Genomic DNA, 15,932 nt, shown 5'->3' on the forward strand with positions numbered 1-15,932 from the left:
GCTTTGCAAATTATTTTTCTTTCAATTTTTTGTCTGTCTGTGATGTTTTTCTTTATATCTTAAAAGACTATCCATTTGAAGTGAACCTACTCCAGAATGTAACATGTTTCAGGGCCAAATGTTTTGCTTTCCTTTCTAGTAGCTGGAATGTCATGCAAGAGAAGCAGACAAGGAACATCCATCGGGTCTGCCTGATTGTTCTCACTTACCTTTCTCTGCAGAGAGTCAGTGGTTGCAATAAGGAAATTGGATGATCTTGTTTTCCCATTTAATTAATTTCTTCTGCTAGTAAATATCATGGGACTGGCTTAACCCTACCTCCTCATGTGAGGTTAAGAGCAGGAAATTAAAAATATATTGAGAAAAGTAGATTAGAAGGAAGAGGAACCAACAAGAAGACAAATTGAGAAAGGGACATGAAAGAATATAAAGGAGGAGTGTGGTATCATTTTTTCTATAAAATGAGTGTGTCCAATTCATTTTTTTCCAATTAAGGGGCAATTTAGCATGTTCAATCCACCTAACTTGCACATCTTTGGGTTGTGGGGCCGAAACCCATGGAAGCACGGGGAGAATGCGCAAACTCCACACGGACAGTGACTCAGAGCCGGGATCGAACCTGGGACCTCAGCGCTGTGAGGCAGCAGGGCTAACCCACAGGGGTGTGGTATGTTGACCACAAAAAGATTGTCGAAACATTATGAAAGTTAATCTTCTTTAATATATAAAAATAACAAAGTTTAAAATAGAATATGGAATCAAACATGGAGCAGCTAGTTAATCATTAAAATAACATAACAAGATGGAATGTAACAGAATAGAATTAGAACAATGACAGTTAAATGCAAATATACACAGATAACAACAGCTAATGACATCACAGCATTTACTGATGACATGAGCAATGGATTTAAATAAGAAGATGCATAATAATAACATTCAATAATACAGAGTAACCCTGGGGTAGAATGGAAATTCAAAGGTAGAGATATCATTGCACATCAGAAGCAGGTGGCATTCAGACGAGACGAATGGGGGTGTAAAACAGGAGGTGGTGTCAGAATATTGATCAAGGAGTCAATTACTGCAATAAGAATGGATTTTACCTTATAAGGTTCCTCAAATGAAGTCATATGGGTAGAGCTTAGAAACAAAAAGTCGCAATCACATTGCTGGAAGTGTACTAGAGGCCCACCCTCAAACAGTTAAGGAGAGAGAGAAGGGCAGATATATAGGCCAAGTGCTGAAAAATGGGATTAGAATAGAAAGGTGCTTGATGGCCAACCCGGATATGATGGGCCAAAGGGCCCGTTCCATGCTATAAAAAGTCCATGACTCTATAAAAGTTCAAAAGGGACAGACATATTTATATAACACTTCTAAGCATGTGAAATGAATCTTACAAAATGCTACTGTAAGTGGTAGGAGGGGGAAAATTGGACAAGCAATAGAGGAAGTTGTGGAGTGGAGGGAATCGGAATTTAAAAAACGCAGGAAGATTATGGATAAGAGGGTGAAAAAAATAGAGGAAAGAGAGTTGCATGTAGAATAACAGCAAGGAAATGAAATGAAAAATTCAATTCCATTAATGTGTGAGGTTAGAACAGTGTGGCAGCAGAGAAATCTGAAAGCACAGAACTCTTGTGATGGGCCAGAACAGAAGTGGGTTCCCCCTTTTCGGTCAGAACAAATTAACCTTCAAAGTTTGCTGGGAAACTCGCCACTGCGTTGATCAGGTGAGTTTGGGAGCGGTGACACCACTCAGAAGCATCATTTCCTCCATCTTCAAGAGCAGGGCAGTCCAGCAGGAAGACCTTTCAAGGTTGCACCAACAATTTACAAATAAACTCGACACAGTCGGCACACTTGCATATTTAAAATTCTGCACGGGATGAGAATGTGCCACAGACACCAAATGCCCAGCGACGGTTTAGTGGGAAATGATCCCACACAAATATCTGCAAATCACTTCCTCGGATATTGTGGCAATTTACCCGCTGTAATATTTTTAGCAATTACCTTTGTGGCATTTTTTTTAACGATATTGCAAAAATGCCTTTCCAACTTTGAACTCCTCTTCCCAGCAGTTAACCTTTGGTGTCATTTGAGCAACATGCACACTGAGAGGAGAGTGTTCCAAACCACAAGCGCTCCAGGGACAAGACTAGACTCACCAGTGCCACCCTGTATCTGCAAGGTGAATCCACTGACCCTTTCTTGCCTGCAGGAATGAGATGGCTCAGTTCCAATCGTTCTTTCTCTGGTCTTCTGAAGTGGAGTGGCTTTGCAGAAGCAAATAAAAATAAATAATTCACACCACTTTGTTAAATACCAGCCCAAACTTCCTTCTGCTCGTTCCAGCCGTCTTAATTACAACGCAGGAAATTACAGAAACTGGGCGGGCAGACACTTGCGATATTCGCAAAGGGCAAAGATCCATCATGCCACTACTCAAACCCATTGATACATTTCAACTTCAATGCAAGATCCCGCTCGATGCTGAAACAAATACAACTCCAGCCTCCCTCCGCACTTTCAAATGAGCAATGTCACTGTCTTCCACAATCTTACACTGTTCCCGAGTGTTGACAGCTGAGTTGTCCAACCATCCGAAATTATTACCTTCCGCTGTTTTGGATGCTGGATTACAGCGCTCTGATTGAGAAAGAGCCCTCTCACTCACCTTCTCTATGTACATTGAAATCTCCAATTCAGCTAGAGGGTCACTGCACCAAAAGACATTTCCTTCCATCCAGAAATACTAGTGTATATTTGCAGAAGTGTTTGAACAAATCACACAAATTCTCCTCCAAAAAGATTTCTGTTTGAGGTACATGCAATCAGAGACGGAGATTCAATTATGTGTAACCTTCTATTCCTTGGGGACCCATGGTTGACTCTCCATTATTAGATTACCAATCTGCTCTTTAATCCCCTGCAGAATTTCAGTAACAACGATTTTAACATCACATCTGCCAGAATTCCTGTGCAGCAGGCAATATGATCAGACAGTAAATACTGCAACTGGATTACTTGATTGTAGAGTTTAACATTCCAATGTTGTTTAATATTTTAACTTTCCTTGCCATTCTATTTATCAGTTTACTTGGCTTGATATGAAATGATTCCCTTTACCCATCTCTGTGAAAATGGCTTACGTGCCTCTTAACTGGAAACTCTTATCAAAAAAGAGTCAATACTGTGCTAACAAGTCATTTGATTTACACAGTGCTACAAAGCCGTGATTGATCTGTACAGATTCTGAACTGATGCCAAGAGCACTTTAATGGAATCTGCCTCCGCTGGTTCATGGATGCAATATTAGTACTGATACTGAGAGATTTCACTCCTCCGTCACATATTCCTGATTCTGCAGTTGTTTCCCTTTTTATCAACCATTTAACTCACATTGGGACAACATTTTCATCTATTAAAGTCTCCCTTCTGAATTTCTTTGCAATCATCTAACCACTCGACTATTTAATCTCAACACCAGGGTCACTTGGGCGGAAAAGTGAGAAAAGGTTACACTGGTGTGATAGGGATTGCTCTGCTAAAGTCTCTATTTAGAGTGGACCAAGAGGTGCTTTAGCTGGCATCTGATTGTACTTTACCTAAACTGGAAGCTGTTTCATTTTCTTTCATTAACATGCCTGGCCTTGATTGGCAGAATTTAAAAAATAGTAGCATCATGAAAAGTCGCCATATTATGAAAACTGGAAAACTTTTAAAGAGGGAAGTTGTCAATCGATTGATTCTTTATAAAGGGAATAAAGAATTAACTGACTGTATGTGTTATTGGTAGAAAAAGAAATTAACTGATTTTATGTGATATCGGTTGACTACTATTGCGAGCAAGTTCACTGGTAATGTGTTGGTTATTATAATGTACTGCCCCTATAATGATCAAGACTAGAGAGACTATCTTGGTGGCTGCTTTGCATAGCAATTGGCTATTTTGAATGTGAGAAACTGGCTGAAACTATTCATACCAAAATTATTGAATATGTCAGAAAAGCAAAACACAAGCTTAGGTTAACTGTCCCAGATCCATCAGCAGCAGGTTACTGTCTTAAACAGGCATTAAAAAGGAAGAAAATGCAAACAGTTATTCAGGCATGCAAGATACAGTTAAGAATCTGACAACATACAAACTGCAGCTATTAGTTTTTGTTCCAGCTGGAATAAATCAGCATATGCCTTTGTTCTGTGTTACTCCGCCTGGCTGCACAAAATATGAACAGATGCACTTACACAATGAAAATTGCTGCTTCCTCTATGTTTTCCAGAATTGGAAAAGAAATTGTATTCCTGATTTAAAAAAAATAGTTTACATGCAAGAAGGAAGAAGTGGTCACAATGTGATTTTAAAAACATTGCACCAACAGACCTTGGTTTGAAAACCACACATAAATCACAATGGAGTTCAAGTAATGCTCTACCCTCATACGTCAGGTTAAAAAGATAAAGTGCTTGGTCAAAAATATCCCCCCAAACTGTGATAAACTGTCTTCTAATTCATTGTATCCTCCACAGTAACATTTCAGATCATTTAATTTTAACTCAAGGTCATAACAATTATTCACACACTATTTCCTCACTATGCTTTACATTTCATTCCACTGAATGCCTGCATTATGAATTATATTTTCAAAATCTGTTGTTCCTTTCACCAAAATTGGGTGCAAGGACATTATATGTTACGACTGTCATCATTCTTGGAATGAGGAATTAAAGAGAGCAATTCAAGTAAGTCACAGAATCACAGAGTCACAGAATTCTTGCATCGCTCGCTCTCCAAACGAGCAATTTACTGAGTGCCATTCACCCACCTTCTCCCCATACCCCTGCACACTGTTCTTTTCCTGTTGAATGCCTCGATTAAACCTGCCTCTTCCATGCTTCCACTGCTGCCTTTACCAGGCAGTGCATTCCAGATGGTAACCACTTGCTACATTTAAAAGATTTTTTCTCATCTTGCTTTTGAATATTCCCTTAAATCTGTGCCCTCTCATTCTCTATTCTTTCATGTGTAGAAACAGTTTCTTCCTACCCACTCTGTCCAGACCACTACTAATTTTGTATACCTCTACCAAATCCCCTCTGAGCTTTTTTTTCTCCAAGGAAAGCAGTCCCAATTTCTCCAATTTATCTTCATATCTGAAGTTCATCATCCCTGTAGCTATGCCTGTTAATCTTTTCTGCGCTTTCTCCAATGTCGTCACATCCTCTCTAAAGTGCAGTTCCCAGAACTGGACAAAACAATCCAGCTGAGTCACTGAGCAAACAGATGAGTATTGTCGGGAAAAGTATTCCTTGAGCAGGTTTTTCACATTTAGTGGGGAGAGTATTGGCAAAATCCAATGGAATTAAATTCCAGGTGGGTTTCCACCATTTTGAATTACTTGTTTATCCAATCAATGCAGAAGTCAGCTGGAATATTCATTATCACTAAAGTATTCAAAAATGTGTGGAATATAAACCCACTGTTAAGATCCCGAATGAGAACCCAACTATTTTCAATTTGCAAAGCTGTGAGCAAATGTTACTGTTTCAACACAAGTGATAACACTGACCAATAGGTATCTTGTATGTTAAAACAAGCTTTACTTTAATGACAGCATTAACCACATTAGCAACAAAGAAATAGCTTTACAGTTAACAGTTACAACAGTTCTTAAGTTAAAGAAGAAACCTTTACTTACTTCCTAAACCTGCCACTATATTCCAATTAAGCAAATCAATATATTTCAAATACCACTCATGAATAAAGTCAACAACCAGGTTTCTACTTGCTTTTCTCTGTGCAGAATCTTTGGAGAGAGGAACTTTCAGAACCAAACTGAAACACCTCTGTTCAGTTTAGTGTTCTAGGACCTATTGACTCTTCAGACGGACCTGGCTCCTCCTATTAACTACATAATCTGTGCTCAAAGCATAAGGCACTATTTTATCTCTTCTTATAAGATGTCCCTGACTTGTTTAGCCAGCACCAAACACTCCTCGTAGGTTATCTATACCCCAGGAGTCCTTCAAACCTAAAAAATATTCTATTAGCTAGTGATCTATAAAAAAAAGTAAATGGTTGTCAAGGTCTATTGTCAAGAATACTTCCCCAGGAAATCAATTATTATCTCACTTTTTCAACTTCTTAATCACCATTCTAGCAGTCAGACTAACAGTATTCACCTTAACCCAGGTTTTAATATGTCCGTGAGAGTACTTTTAAGAAATGGGTGCTTAAGAAATGTACCTTTAAGAAATGGGTGTTTATCAGTGATGTCAGAGTGTGGATGGGCTGTCTGTCAGCATTTTACTTTCATTTTAGGCTGTTTGCTGCAGGGTGTGTTTTAATTTTGTTTTCAATGTTGGAGCTGAAGCCAGACCAAGCAGGTGTACTTCTGTTCTCTCTGCCATCAAAAGACCATCTCTTGATCATTTGGTGAATTCAGAATTATAAATGTTTTCAGTAGTGACTTTAACCTGATATGTTTCTGATAAAGGTTTTGTTTTTTTAGTCGTATGGATGTTAAAAAGGAAAGGGTAAAGGTTTACTTAGTGTTGTAGTCTTTGGGGGTTTTATTTGAATTAATGGTCGCTAGGATGTTCACTGTATGTTTTAAAAAGGTTAACTTGAGTTCATAGAATAAACATTGTTTTGCTTCAAAAAATACTTTTCCATTTCTGCTGTACCACACCTGTAGAGTAGGCCGTGTGATCCCAATACCACAATCTGTTAAAAGTTGTGGGTCAGGTGAATTTCATGATACACTTTGGGGCTCTCTAAACCCTGGCCCACAACAAATAACAATGCTGCAAAAATGTAAAATATGACAATTGTTCACATTCATCACACTAGCATGTTAGAATTACCTACAAGGCAGATAAAAAATTGCAGGAATATTACATTAGTTGAAAGTATTGAGTGGAATTTTATCTGCAGCAGTAATGACTGGTATACAATTAATTTTATAATATAAACTCTCTTAATGTGACAATCTATATGTGTCCTTACAAAACAGGCGTGTGAAAATTGAAGGGTGAAATTGATTTTGCATGAAAACTACGTAATAGCAATTCAGCAGCCAGCTTCACATGGTACCCAATTATGTTTTCCTCAATGGAAAAGAAAATAGGACAAATGTATTCTATCATTGTCTATTACATGCTACTCAGCACAATTTCACCCCCTTTGTGCTTATGATTACTAATGTCTCACAGGTGAAGTGTCACAATCCAATTGCTTATCTAGCATTTTGACATATTGGACTAAACTTTCTTTCCTCAGTGGTCTGAGTTAGAAGAAGCAACAGCACTGTGGTTGAATCCAGCTGGCTTATTGCTTAATGATATGTTCCAAAGAGCCAGCATATGTATGACAGGCTAAATGACCTTTTCCGCAACAAGTTTCTATGTTTCTATATTGCAGGAAGACAAGCTTATTGCTTCTGTAAGTTGGTTAAAAAAAATATGCTTCTCAGCACGATCACCGTTATTTTCTCAATGGCCAAGTTGCTTTTCACTTTGTTATCTGGTTAAATAGATTTCACACTTCAACACGAGAAGTAAAGACAGATTTTGCCCCCCACCCCTAATTACCCATGAACTGAATCTTCTGCCAGGCCATTTCAGAGGGCATTTAAGAGTCAACCACATCACTGTAGGTCTGGAGTCACATATCGACCAGAGCAGATAAAAATGGCAGCTATCCTTCAAGAAAGGAGATTAGTGAACCAAATGGATTCTTACAACAATCAACGATAGTTTCTCAACACCATTCCTGTGACAAGTTTTTAGTTCCAGATTTTTTATTAATTATTTTAAACTTAAATTCCAATAGCTGCCACAGTGAGATTTGAACCCATACTCGCAGTGTATTCAGCTGAGATTCTGGATTCCTAGTCATTACTACCACACCACCATCTTCCCAGATGAGATGCCATCATGCCATCAGAAGGCCCAGATATTGACAACTAGCCTACAGCAGGCAATAGAGTATCTTAGGGGCAACCAAGCTGTAGTCCGCAGACCCGCAGTCGTCCATGAAGGGTCTCCAAGGCGTCTGCAAAGCTGGCATCCACCATATGACCGGTAAATGCCGGTTCAAATGTGTAAAACTTCTGAATAATTAGAGAAATGAAATGGGCCAATCACAGCAAGACCTCTTGGAGCACTGGATGCAAATAGGCGGAATAGTTGATCTATCAGCATCCAGTGCTCGGCGAGGCCTCGCTCTGATTGGTCCATTTGATTTATTTCATCTTGTGGCTGACGTACAGAGTAGCCCACAGTCAACAACAAGGTCAAAGTGAGGCAATAAACAACAGGAAATGAATTGGCGAGAAGCTGGGCGGCAGTGGCGAAGAGAGGCTGTGCATGGCCTATGGGCAGTGGTGGTGGTCGGGCCTCGGGAAAGGAGCTGGTGGTGGCCGGGCCTCAGGACGGGACCAGGCCTCGGCTAAGGAGTATGGGGATGGGGTTGTGTTCTTGGGAAAGGAGCTGGAGGGAGAGGGTCCTGGCATTGTGAAAGAAGTAGGAAGGGGGTTCTGGCTTTGGGAAACGGGCAGGAGTGGGTTCTGGCCTCAAGAAAGGAGCTGGGGGTGAGGGGTTCAGGTGTTGGGGTGAGGTATGTGAATTTGTTTGTGTGTGGATGTGTGTGTTAATGTGAGAGAGAGGGACATGAGCATGTCGGTGAATATGAGAGAAAAAGATGTGTGTGAGTGAATGTGAAACAGAAACCTGTGTGCGTGAATGGGAGATTTAGAGACATAGAATTTACAGTGCAGAAGGAGGCCATTTGGCCCATTGAGTCTGCACCGACTCTTGGAAAGAGCGCCCTACTTAAGCCCAAACTTCCACCCTATCCCCATAACCCAGTAACCCCAGCTAACCTTTTTTGAACACTAAGGGTAATTTATCATGGTCGATCCCCCTAACCTGCACATCTTTGGACTGTGGGAGGAAACCGGAGCACCCGGAGGAAACCCACAAAGACACGGGGAGAACGTGCAGACTCTGCACAGACAGTGACCCAAGCCAAGAATCAAACCTGGGAACCTGGAGCTGTGAAGCAACTGTGCTACACACTGTGCTACCATGCTGCCCACATGTGTGTGTAAATGTGAGACAGAGACATGTGTGCGTGAATGTAAGAGAAAGAGATTTGTGTCCGTGAATGTGAGAGAAAGAGATATGTGTGGATGAATGTGAGACAGTATGTGTGCGTGAATGTGGGAGATAGAAACATGTGTGCGTGAATGTGAGAGACAGAGACATGTGTGCATGAATGTGGGGGAAAGACGTGTGCGTGAGTGTGAGAGAAAGAGGTATGTGTGGATGAATATGAGTCAGAGATGTGTGTGTGTGAATGTGAGAGATACATGAGTGTGTGTGAGGCAGAGAGATGCGTGCATCCGATATTAGAATCAGCATCATTCCTCCCATTAAGAGGACAACGTGGTAGCACAGTGGTTAGCACAGTTGCTTCACAGCTCCAGGGTGCCAGGGTCGATTCCTGGCTTGGGTCACTGTCTGTGTGGAGTCTGCACGTTCTCTCCGTGTCTGCATGGGTTTCCTCTGGGTGCTCCGGTTTCCTCCCACAGTCCAAAGATGTGCAGGTTAGGTGGATTGGCCATGATAAATTCCCCTTAGTGTCCAAAAAAGGTTGGGTGGGGTTACTGGGTTACGGGGATAGAATGAAGGGTGTTCTTTCCAAGGGCCAGTGCGACTCGACGGGCCGAATGGCCTCCTTCCGCACTGTAGATTCCATGATTAAAAATGACATTTTCAGTCAGAGATCTTTTAAATTATTACTAGATTATTATTTTTTTACGTTCATTCATGGGATATGGGCATCGCTGGCTGGGACAGTACTCATTGTCCATCCCTGAAGGCATTTAAGATTCAACCACATATGCTATGAATCTGGAGTCACATGTAGGCCAGACCTGGGAAGGACAACAGATTTCCTTCCCTCAAGGACATCAGTGAACCAGAAGGGTTTTTACAACAACTGAATGGTCACCATTAGACTTTTAATTCCAAATTTTATTGAATCCAAATTTCACCATCTGCCATGGTGGGATTTTAACTGGACCCCCAGAGCATTACCCTGGTTCTCTGGATCACTAGTCCAGTGGCAATACCATTACCTCACTGCCTCCCTCATGCCTCTCTGTATGCATAGATATAGCTGGAAAAGATTTGTTGATATTTGATTTCTGTGCTCGCACCTATTTCAAGGCAATCTCCAGCAAGTAGGAATAAACTTTCACTCCTCTGTGGTCTGGTCTGGGTTTGAAAAGTGGCAATAATAGAGCAGAATTCAACTTGCTAACATTTAATATATTCCGAAACTGGAATAAAAACTGTTGAAGCTATATATAGTGTATGAAAGGCACATGCTGGGTAGCTGATGGTGTATGGAAAATGCACCATTAGAAGCAGCAGGGCTAAAACATTCTAGTGTCTGCACATCTAAGCATTGCTAGTTTTTTGCTTTTTTCTTAGGCAACACCAGCAAGGCAATATTTATTGACCAGCTCTAGTTTCCCCTGAAGGTGCTGAGACTCAAAAGCACAGGGATAGATTTTCATCTTTCTCTTTAGTGATAATCCGGGAAATGGATTGCCCACCTATTGTGGACCATTAACAATTTTCATTCCGTTGGATTATTACCCAGGTATTGAGACAACAATTGAACCCCTGCTATGCGACTGGAACGTATGTAGACCAGAAAGGTAACGGATCTCAGATTCCCTTCACTGAAGGACATTAGTGAACGAGGTGGATATTTTCAACAATCTGCCACTTGTGAATCATTTAGCCACAAGTTACAATTTCACAGTAAGATTGAATTCATGACTTTTCGTTTCCTAATTCAGAGCTAATAACAACCAAATTATCCCAACCTTGTGTCATTTTATGCCACATTTTCTGCTCAACATTGTTATCCACCCTGGATCCTTGATACGGTTTTCCCAATCCAACAATGCTATATCAATGGGGCGATACCAGTTCAAAAAGATTGGCTCACCAGTTGTGACATTTATTACAATTTATTAGAGCTGAATTTTCATAGTGATTTTCATGTTGTTCCATTGCAAATGTTGGAAAAACAGCAGAATTCCATTTAAAATGGTGTGAAACATGGAAATGTATTCCCAATAGTACTGAGTAGTGAGTACATTTGATAGGAATAGGATTTCCAAAATATAGAATCATAGAATCCATACAGTGCAGAATGACGCCATTCAGCCCACTGTGTCTGCACGCCCCTTGGAAAGAGCACCCTACTTAAGTCCACCCCTCCACTCTATTCCCATAACCCATTAACCCCCACCTAACCTTTTGGACACTAAGGGGCAAATTAGCACGCCAATCCACCTAACCAACACATCTTTGGATTGTGGGAGGAAACCGGAACACCCAGAGGAAACCCACGCAGACACGGGGAGAAAGTACAAACTCCACATGGACAGTCAGCCAAGGTTGGAATTGAACCTGGGTCCCTGGAGCTGTGAGGCAGCAGTGCTAACCACTGTGCCACTGTGCCGGTGGAGGCAATATGAGAAATAGATACAGATTAGGGCAGCGTGGTAGCACAAGTGAATAGCACTGTGGCTTCACAGCGCCAGGGTCCCAGGTTCGATTCCCTGCTGGGTCACTGTCTGTGCGGAGTCTGCACATTCTCGCCGTGTCTGCGTGGGTTTCCTCCGGGTGCTCCAGTTTCCTCCCACAGTCCAAAGATGTGCAGGTTAGGTGGAATGGCCATGCTAAATTGCCCTTAGTGTCCAAAAAAGGTCAGGAGGGGTTATTGGGTTATGGGGATAGGGTGGAAGTGAGGGCTTAAGTGGGTCGGTGCAGACCCGATGGGCCGAATGGCCTCCTTCTGCACTGTACGTTCTATGTTCTATGTTCAGAACTATGAGAAATAGACCTTTAATGAAAAATTGACATTTATTCTATACGTTCCGTGCATTCTTTTCCAACTATCTTCTTTTGTGAATCCAGACTCCCCTGTCAGTACTTGTACTCTTTGTAATTCTCTATCTCTGACGAGTAACCTCCGCATCTTTCACTCACAAATACTTCTCGCTTTCATTTCAGGAGGTTTCATTTCTATCTGCTTTTTCATTTTTTCTGCAGTGTTCTCTGGCCATGTGCATTTCCTCAGAGAAGCTTTTCTTTTTGTCACAGATTTTATATTTCTCTTGACAATTATTTTCTGGAAGTCACATTTTTTAATGCTGCTTTGCATAATACTTTCTCTGAACGATTTCTTCCATTTTCACCCAGGCTTACCACCAAAGTTACTTGTGTGCCTGCAAGGATCCACTTATTTAATTATGGCTTTATTCAGTGTCTATTTTCACACAAAGGGTTTTTTTTAATTAAGGCAAATGTCTTATGAAATTACACCTACTTAACACCAAATTATTGTCCTGTATTATAACTTTGGGGACAACGTTTGCATGACATGTACATGTTCAGGGTAGGAGCAATGCGAGGGTGAGATTGGTCTTTCTCAGCAGCGCAAAATGGGCTTGCAATGAATTGGCAACTGTTCATTTTAAACCCACTCCTGTTCTTATTTTCTATTGTCTTGGAAAATATTGCCATGTTTTTAATTTCAAATCAAGTAAAAGTTACAGTGAGATGAGAGTTTCCAAAAATAGGTTTTATCAACGTTCCGTGAACTTCAATGGAAAGAAGGTTGGATGTGATGAGAAAGTGGCTGCCGATTCTCTAGGAGTGGGTATTGTGCTGATGACACAGACCAATTTCACTCCCTGAACCTTCAGCTAACACATACTGTGTTGTGAGATAAAGAAAAGTAAATTACATTAAAATTGTTGGCATTGCTTACATTTGTCTAAAAGTCCTCTTTTCTCCATTTTAACAGAGGTGCTAATCCACTTATTTTTAGTGCTATTGATTTATGACATACAAGTTGATCTGACTTATTATAAGATCCAATTTTTTCACTGTTAGAAATCGTTTTGCATACAATCTGCAGGCAGGGGAGGTATTGTGCATAGTGGTATTGTCACTAAACTAGTAATATAGAGACCCAGAGTCATGCTCTGGGGGCCAGCGTTCAAATCCCACCATAGCAGATGGTGAAATTTGAATTCAATAAAAATCTGAAATTAAATGTACAATGATGGCCATGAAACCGTTGTCATAAAAACCCATCTGGTTCACTAATGTCCTTCAGGGAAGGAAATCTGCTGTCCTTACCTGGTCTGGCCTGTATGTGACTCCATGACCCATAAAGTGATGTGGTTGACTCTTAACTGCCCCCCTCTGAAATGGTCTTGTAAGCTACTCAAGGGCAATTAGGGATGTGCAACAAATGCTTGCCCAGCCACCGACGCCCACATCCCAAGAATTAAATTTTAAAAAACAAGTCGACCCCCCTTTCAGCCATGACATGTTGTACTCACATTACTATCAGTCTCAATTTTCCATCCCTCCAAGGCATGTTTTACTTACCAGCACCTAAAAACTACTCAAGCAATACTGGTTGTGTTCTGAAGACAATGCACAGTGAGTTTAAGACCCGCATATACAGAGCAGATCAAGTAATGAATAGAAATGTGTCCACTAGCAAAATGAATGAAGTACGAAGTTAAAAGTCAAATTTGATAACAGTTGGTAACTGTGCTTGGGGGAATTCAGTATTAGTAAATAAAACTGGGGTAAGAATGGAAGAAGAAGGAATCTACTCTGAAGACAATGCCCAGACCAAATTTTGCATTAGAACAGGGACCAGCCCCTGGCCTGATCTTGAGAAGTATGTATCAGAGTGAGTCCTTGAGAATCGTCAGAATGGTTACATCGTTACCACAAATCCAATGTGTACATACACACTTGCGTGGACCAATTCGAACCATAAGGGCAACAAAACTTCAGACCAACTTCTGGTTGGTGTCACCACTTTATGGAACAAAAATGTCTGGTGTTGCAGCAGGTGACCAAGGTCACTCAGGGACTACCAAAAGACCATAAAGCCAAACGTCTCAGTTTCCAGTGATTCGTCATCATACAGAGGCAAAAAACATGAGTAAATCAGCAACATGGGTGAAATGTCATTCATTTTGATATGCCCAGCAACCAACCTATGGAATAGAAAGCTTTGAAAACCATTCTAGTGAAAACCACAAGATGGAAGAAGATAAAATTTACAGTGGTACTAGCCTGCATGGTCAGCAAAACCAAATTAAAACCTCTGGTAATATTCAAACATAAAACCATGCTGAAAATCAAGCTCTTTGCAGGAGTTTGCATGCATGGCCATGACAAGGATTAGATGGATGAGGATGTTGTGAACTTATGAATCATAATGTCCATCCATATGCAGAAATGCCTGGACAACATTCCAACTTTGGCTGAGAAGGGACAAGTAGCATTCATGCCACAGAAGTGCAATGCAATGAACATCTCTAACAAGAAACATTTTCCCTTGATGTTCAATGGTATTATCATTGCTGAATCTCTCAATATACATCCTGAGGGTTACCATTGATCAGAAACTGAACTGGACCAGAAATCATAAATACCATGGCTACAAGAGTTAGGTCAGAAGTTTGGGAACTCTGTGGCAAATATCTCGTCACCAGACTCCCCAAAACCTCAGGCAGCAGACTGACAGGTTTACCATCTACAAAAAAAAGTCAGGAGATGGAATACTTTTCATTTAATTGGATGTGTACAGCTCCATCAACACGCAAGAAGCTCAACATCACCTGGTCAAAGCAGCCTGTTGGATTGGCACACCACCCCAAACATTCACTCCCTTGACCACTGATGCATTGTGGCAACAATGCATAGATACACTGCAGCAATTCAACAAGGCATTTTGACAGCACCTTTCAAACCCGCGACTGCTAACATCTAAAAGAACAAGGACATCAGATGCATGGGAACACCACCATCTGCAAGTTTCTCTCCAAGCCACACACCATCCTGTCTTGGAACAATACTGCTGTTCCTTCACTGTGGCTGGGTCAAAATCCTGGAACTCCTTTCCTAGCAGCACTGTGGGTGTACCTATACAGCATTGCCTGCAGAAGTTCAAGAAGGCAGCTCAACACCTTCTCAAAGGCAATTAGGGGTGGACAATAAATGCTGGACCAGTCAGTGACACCGACATACCCTGTAAGAATAAAACAGAAGATTGGGCATCCTCATAGCCTATGAAAATAATGCAGATTATTAGTGTTGAACATGTTCAGATTTTATATAACCAATGAAATCAAAAGGTGCCTGTGAAGAAACAACACCCAAATGGCCATTATGCCATGAGGTCTAACGTTCAAATTACAGCCTGTGGATTTGTGGATCAACAACCTATCCAAGAGTCATATTCATGATGAATGGTATTGGCGAATGGTTGGTTGAGAAAGAAACCTTCACAAAGAGTGGAAATATGCATGCTGCCATGCCCTATCCAAAATGATTAATACGATTAACTCTCTCTTGCGTGCTGAAAACAATTAATTCAATAGATTTAAAAATGCATTTATTATGGTTAAAGGTATCTTTGTAGGATTAATTAATTCAATAAACTGTATCACATTATTTTAGTATGAATTACTTCATGAGAAAGACACATTTTCAGTGAGATTGGTTGTTCACAATGTGACAAATGCCTGAGGGGGTGGGTTGTTGAGAAATCTATGGAATCTGTTTTGGTCACATCTACCATTTATTGTGGTGTGTCCGACTACAGTTCACCTGTCAATTCACATGTATCTCATACTTAGCCTGAATGTTAGAGGACAAGATAGATATTGTAAGTTGTTTTATCTTTCTGAACTTGGATACTAATGTTTACTACTTGTTCAAAACTCGTGGAATCTTGTAGCTTTATTCATTTAATAAATGTCTTGAATCTAAAACTTTATCTAATTTTAAATATAACATTA

At 40.6% G+C, this 15,932-nt stretch overlaps 1 protein-coding gene across 2 annotated transcripts in view; it reads right to left on the reverse strand.

Annotated features, from left to right (window-relative positions):
• The window catches only part of ptprt (protein tyrosine phosphatase receptor type T), a 1,581,811-nt gene that overhangs the window by 1,531,045 nt on the left and 34,834 nt on the right, over window positions 1-15,932 (reverse strand). The window contains exon 2 of one of the 2 annotated variants that reach the window (XM_038803434.1): window positions 2,175-2,282. The exons of the other annotated variant lie outside the window; for it this stretch is intronic. Within the exon in view, the coding sequence (XP_038659362.1) occupies window positions 2,175-2,282 (108 nt within the window). The remainder of the gene's footprint in view (window positions 1-2,174; window positions 2,283-15,932) is intronic. 2 annotated transcript variants of the gene reach the window in all.

The sequence above is a fragment of the Scyliorhinus canicula genome, chromosome 7 (assembly GCF_902713615.1).
Source record: "Scyliorhinus canicula chromosome 7, sScyCan1.1, whole genome shotgun sequence".
Classification (NCBI taxonomy): Eukaryota; Metazoa; Chordata; class Chondrichthyes; order Carcharhiniformes; family Scyliorhinidae; genus Scyliorhinus; species Scyliorhinus canicula.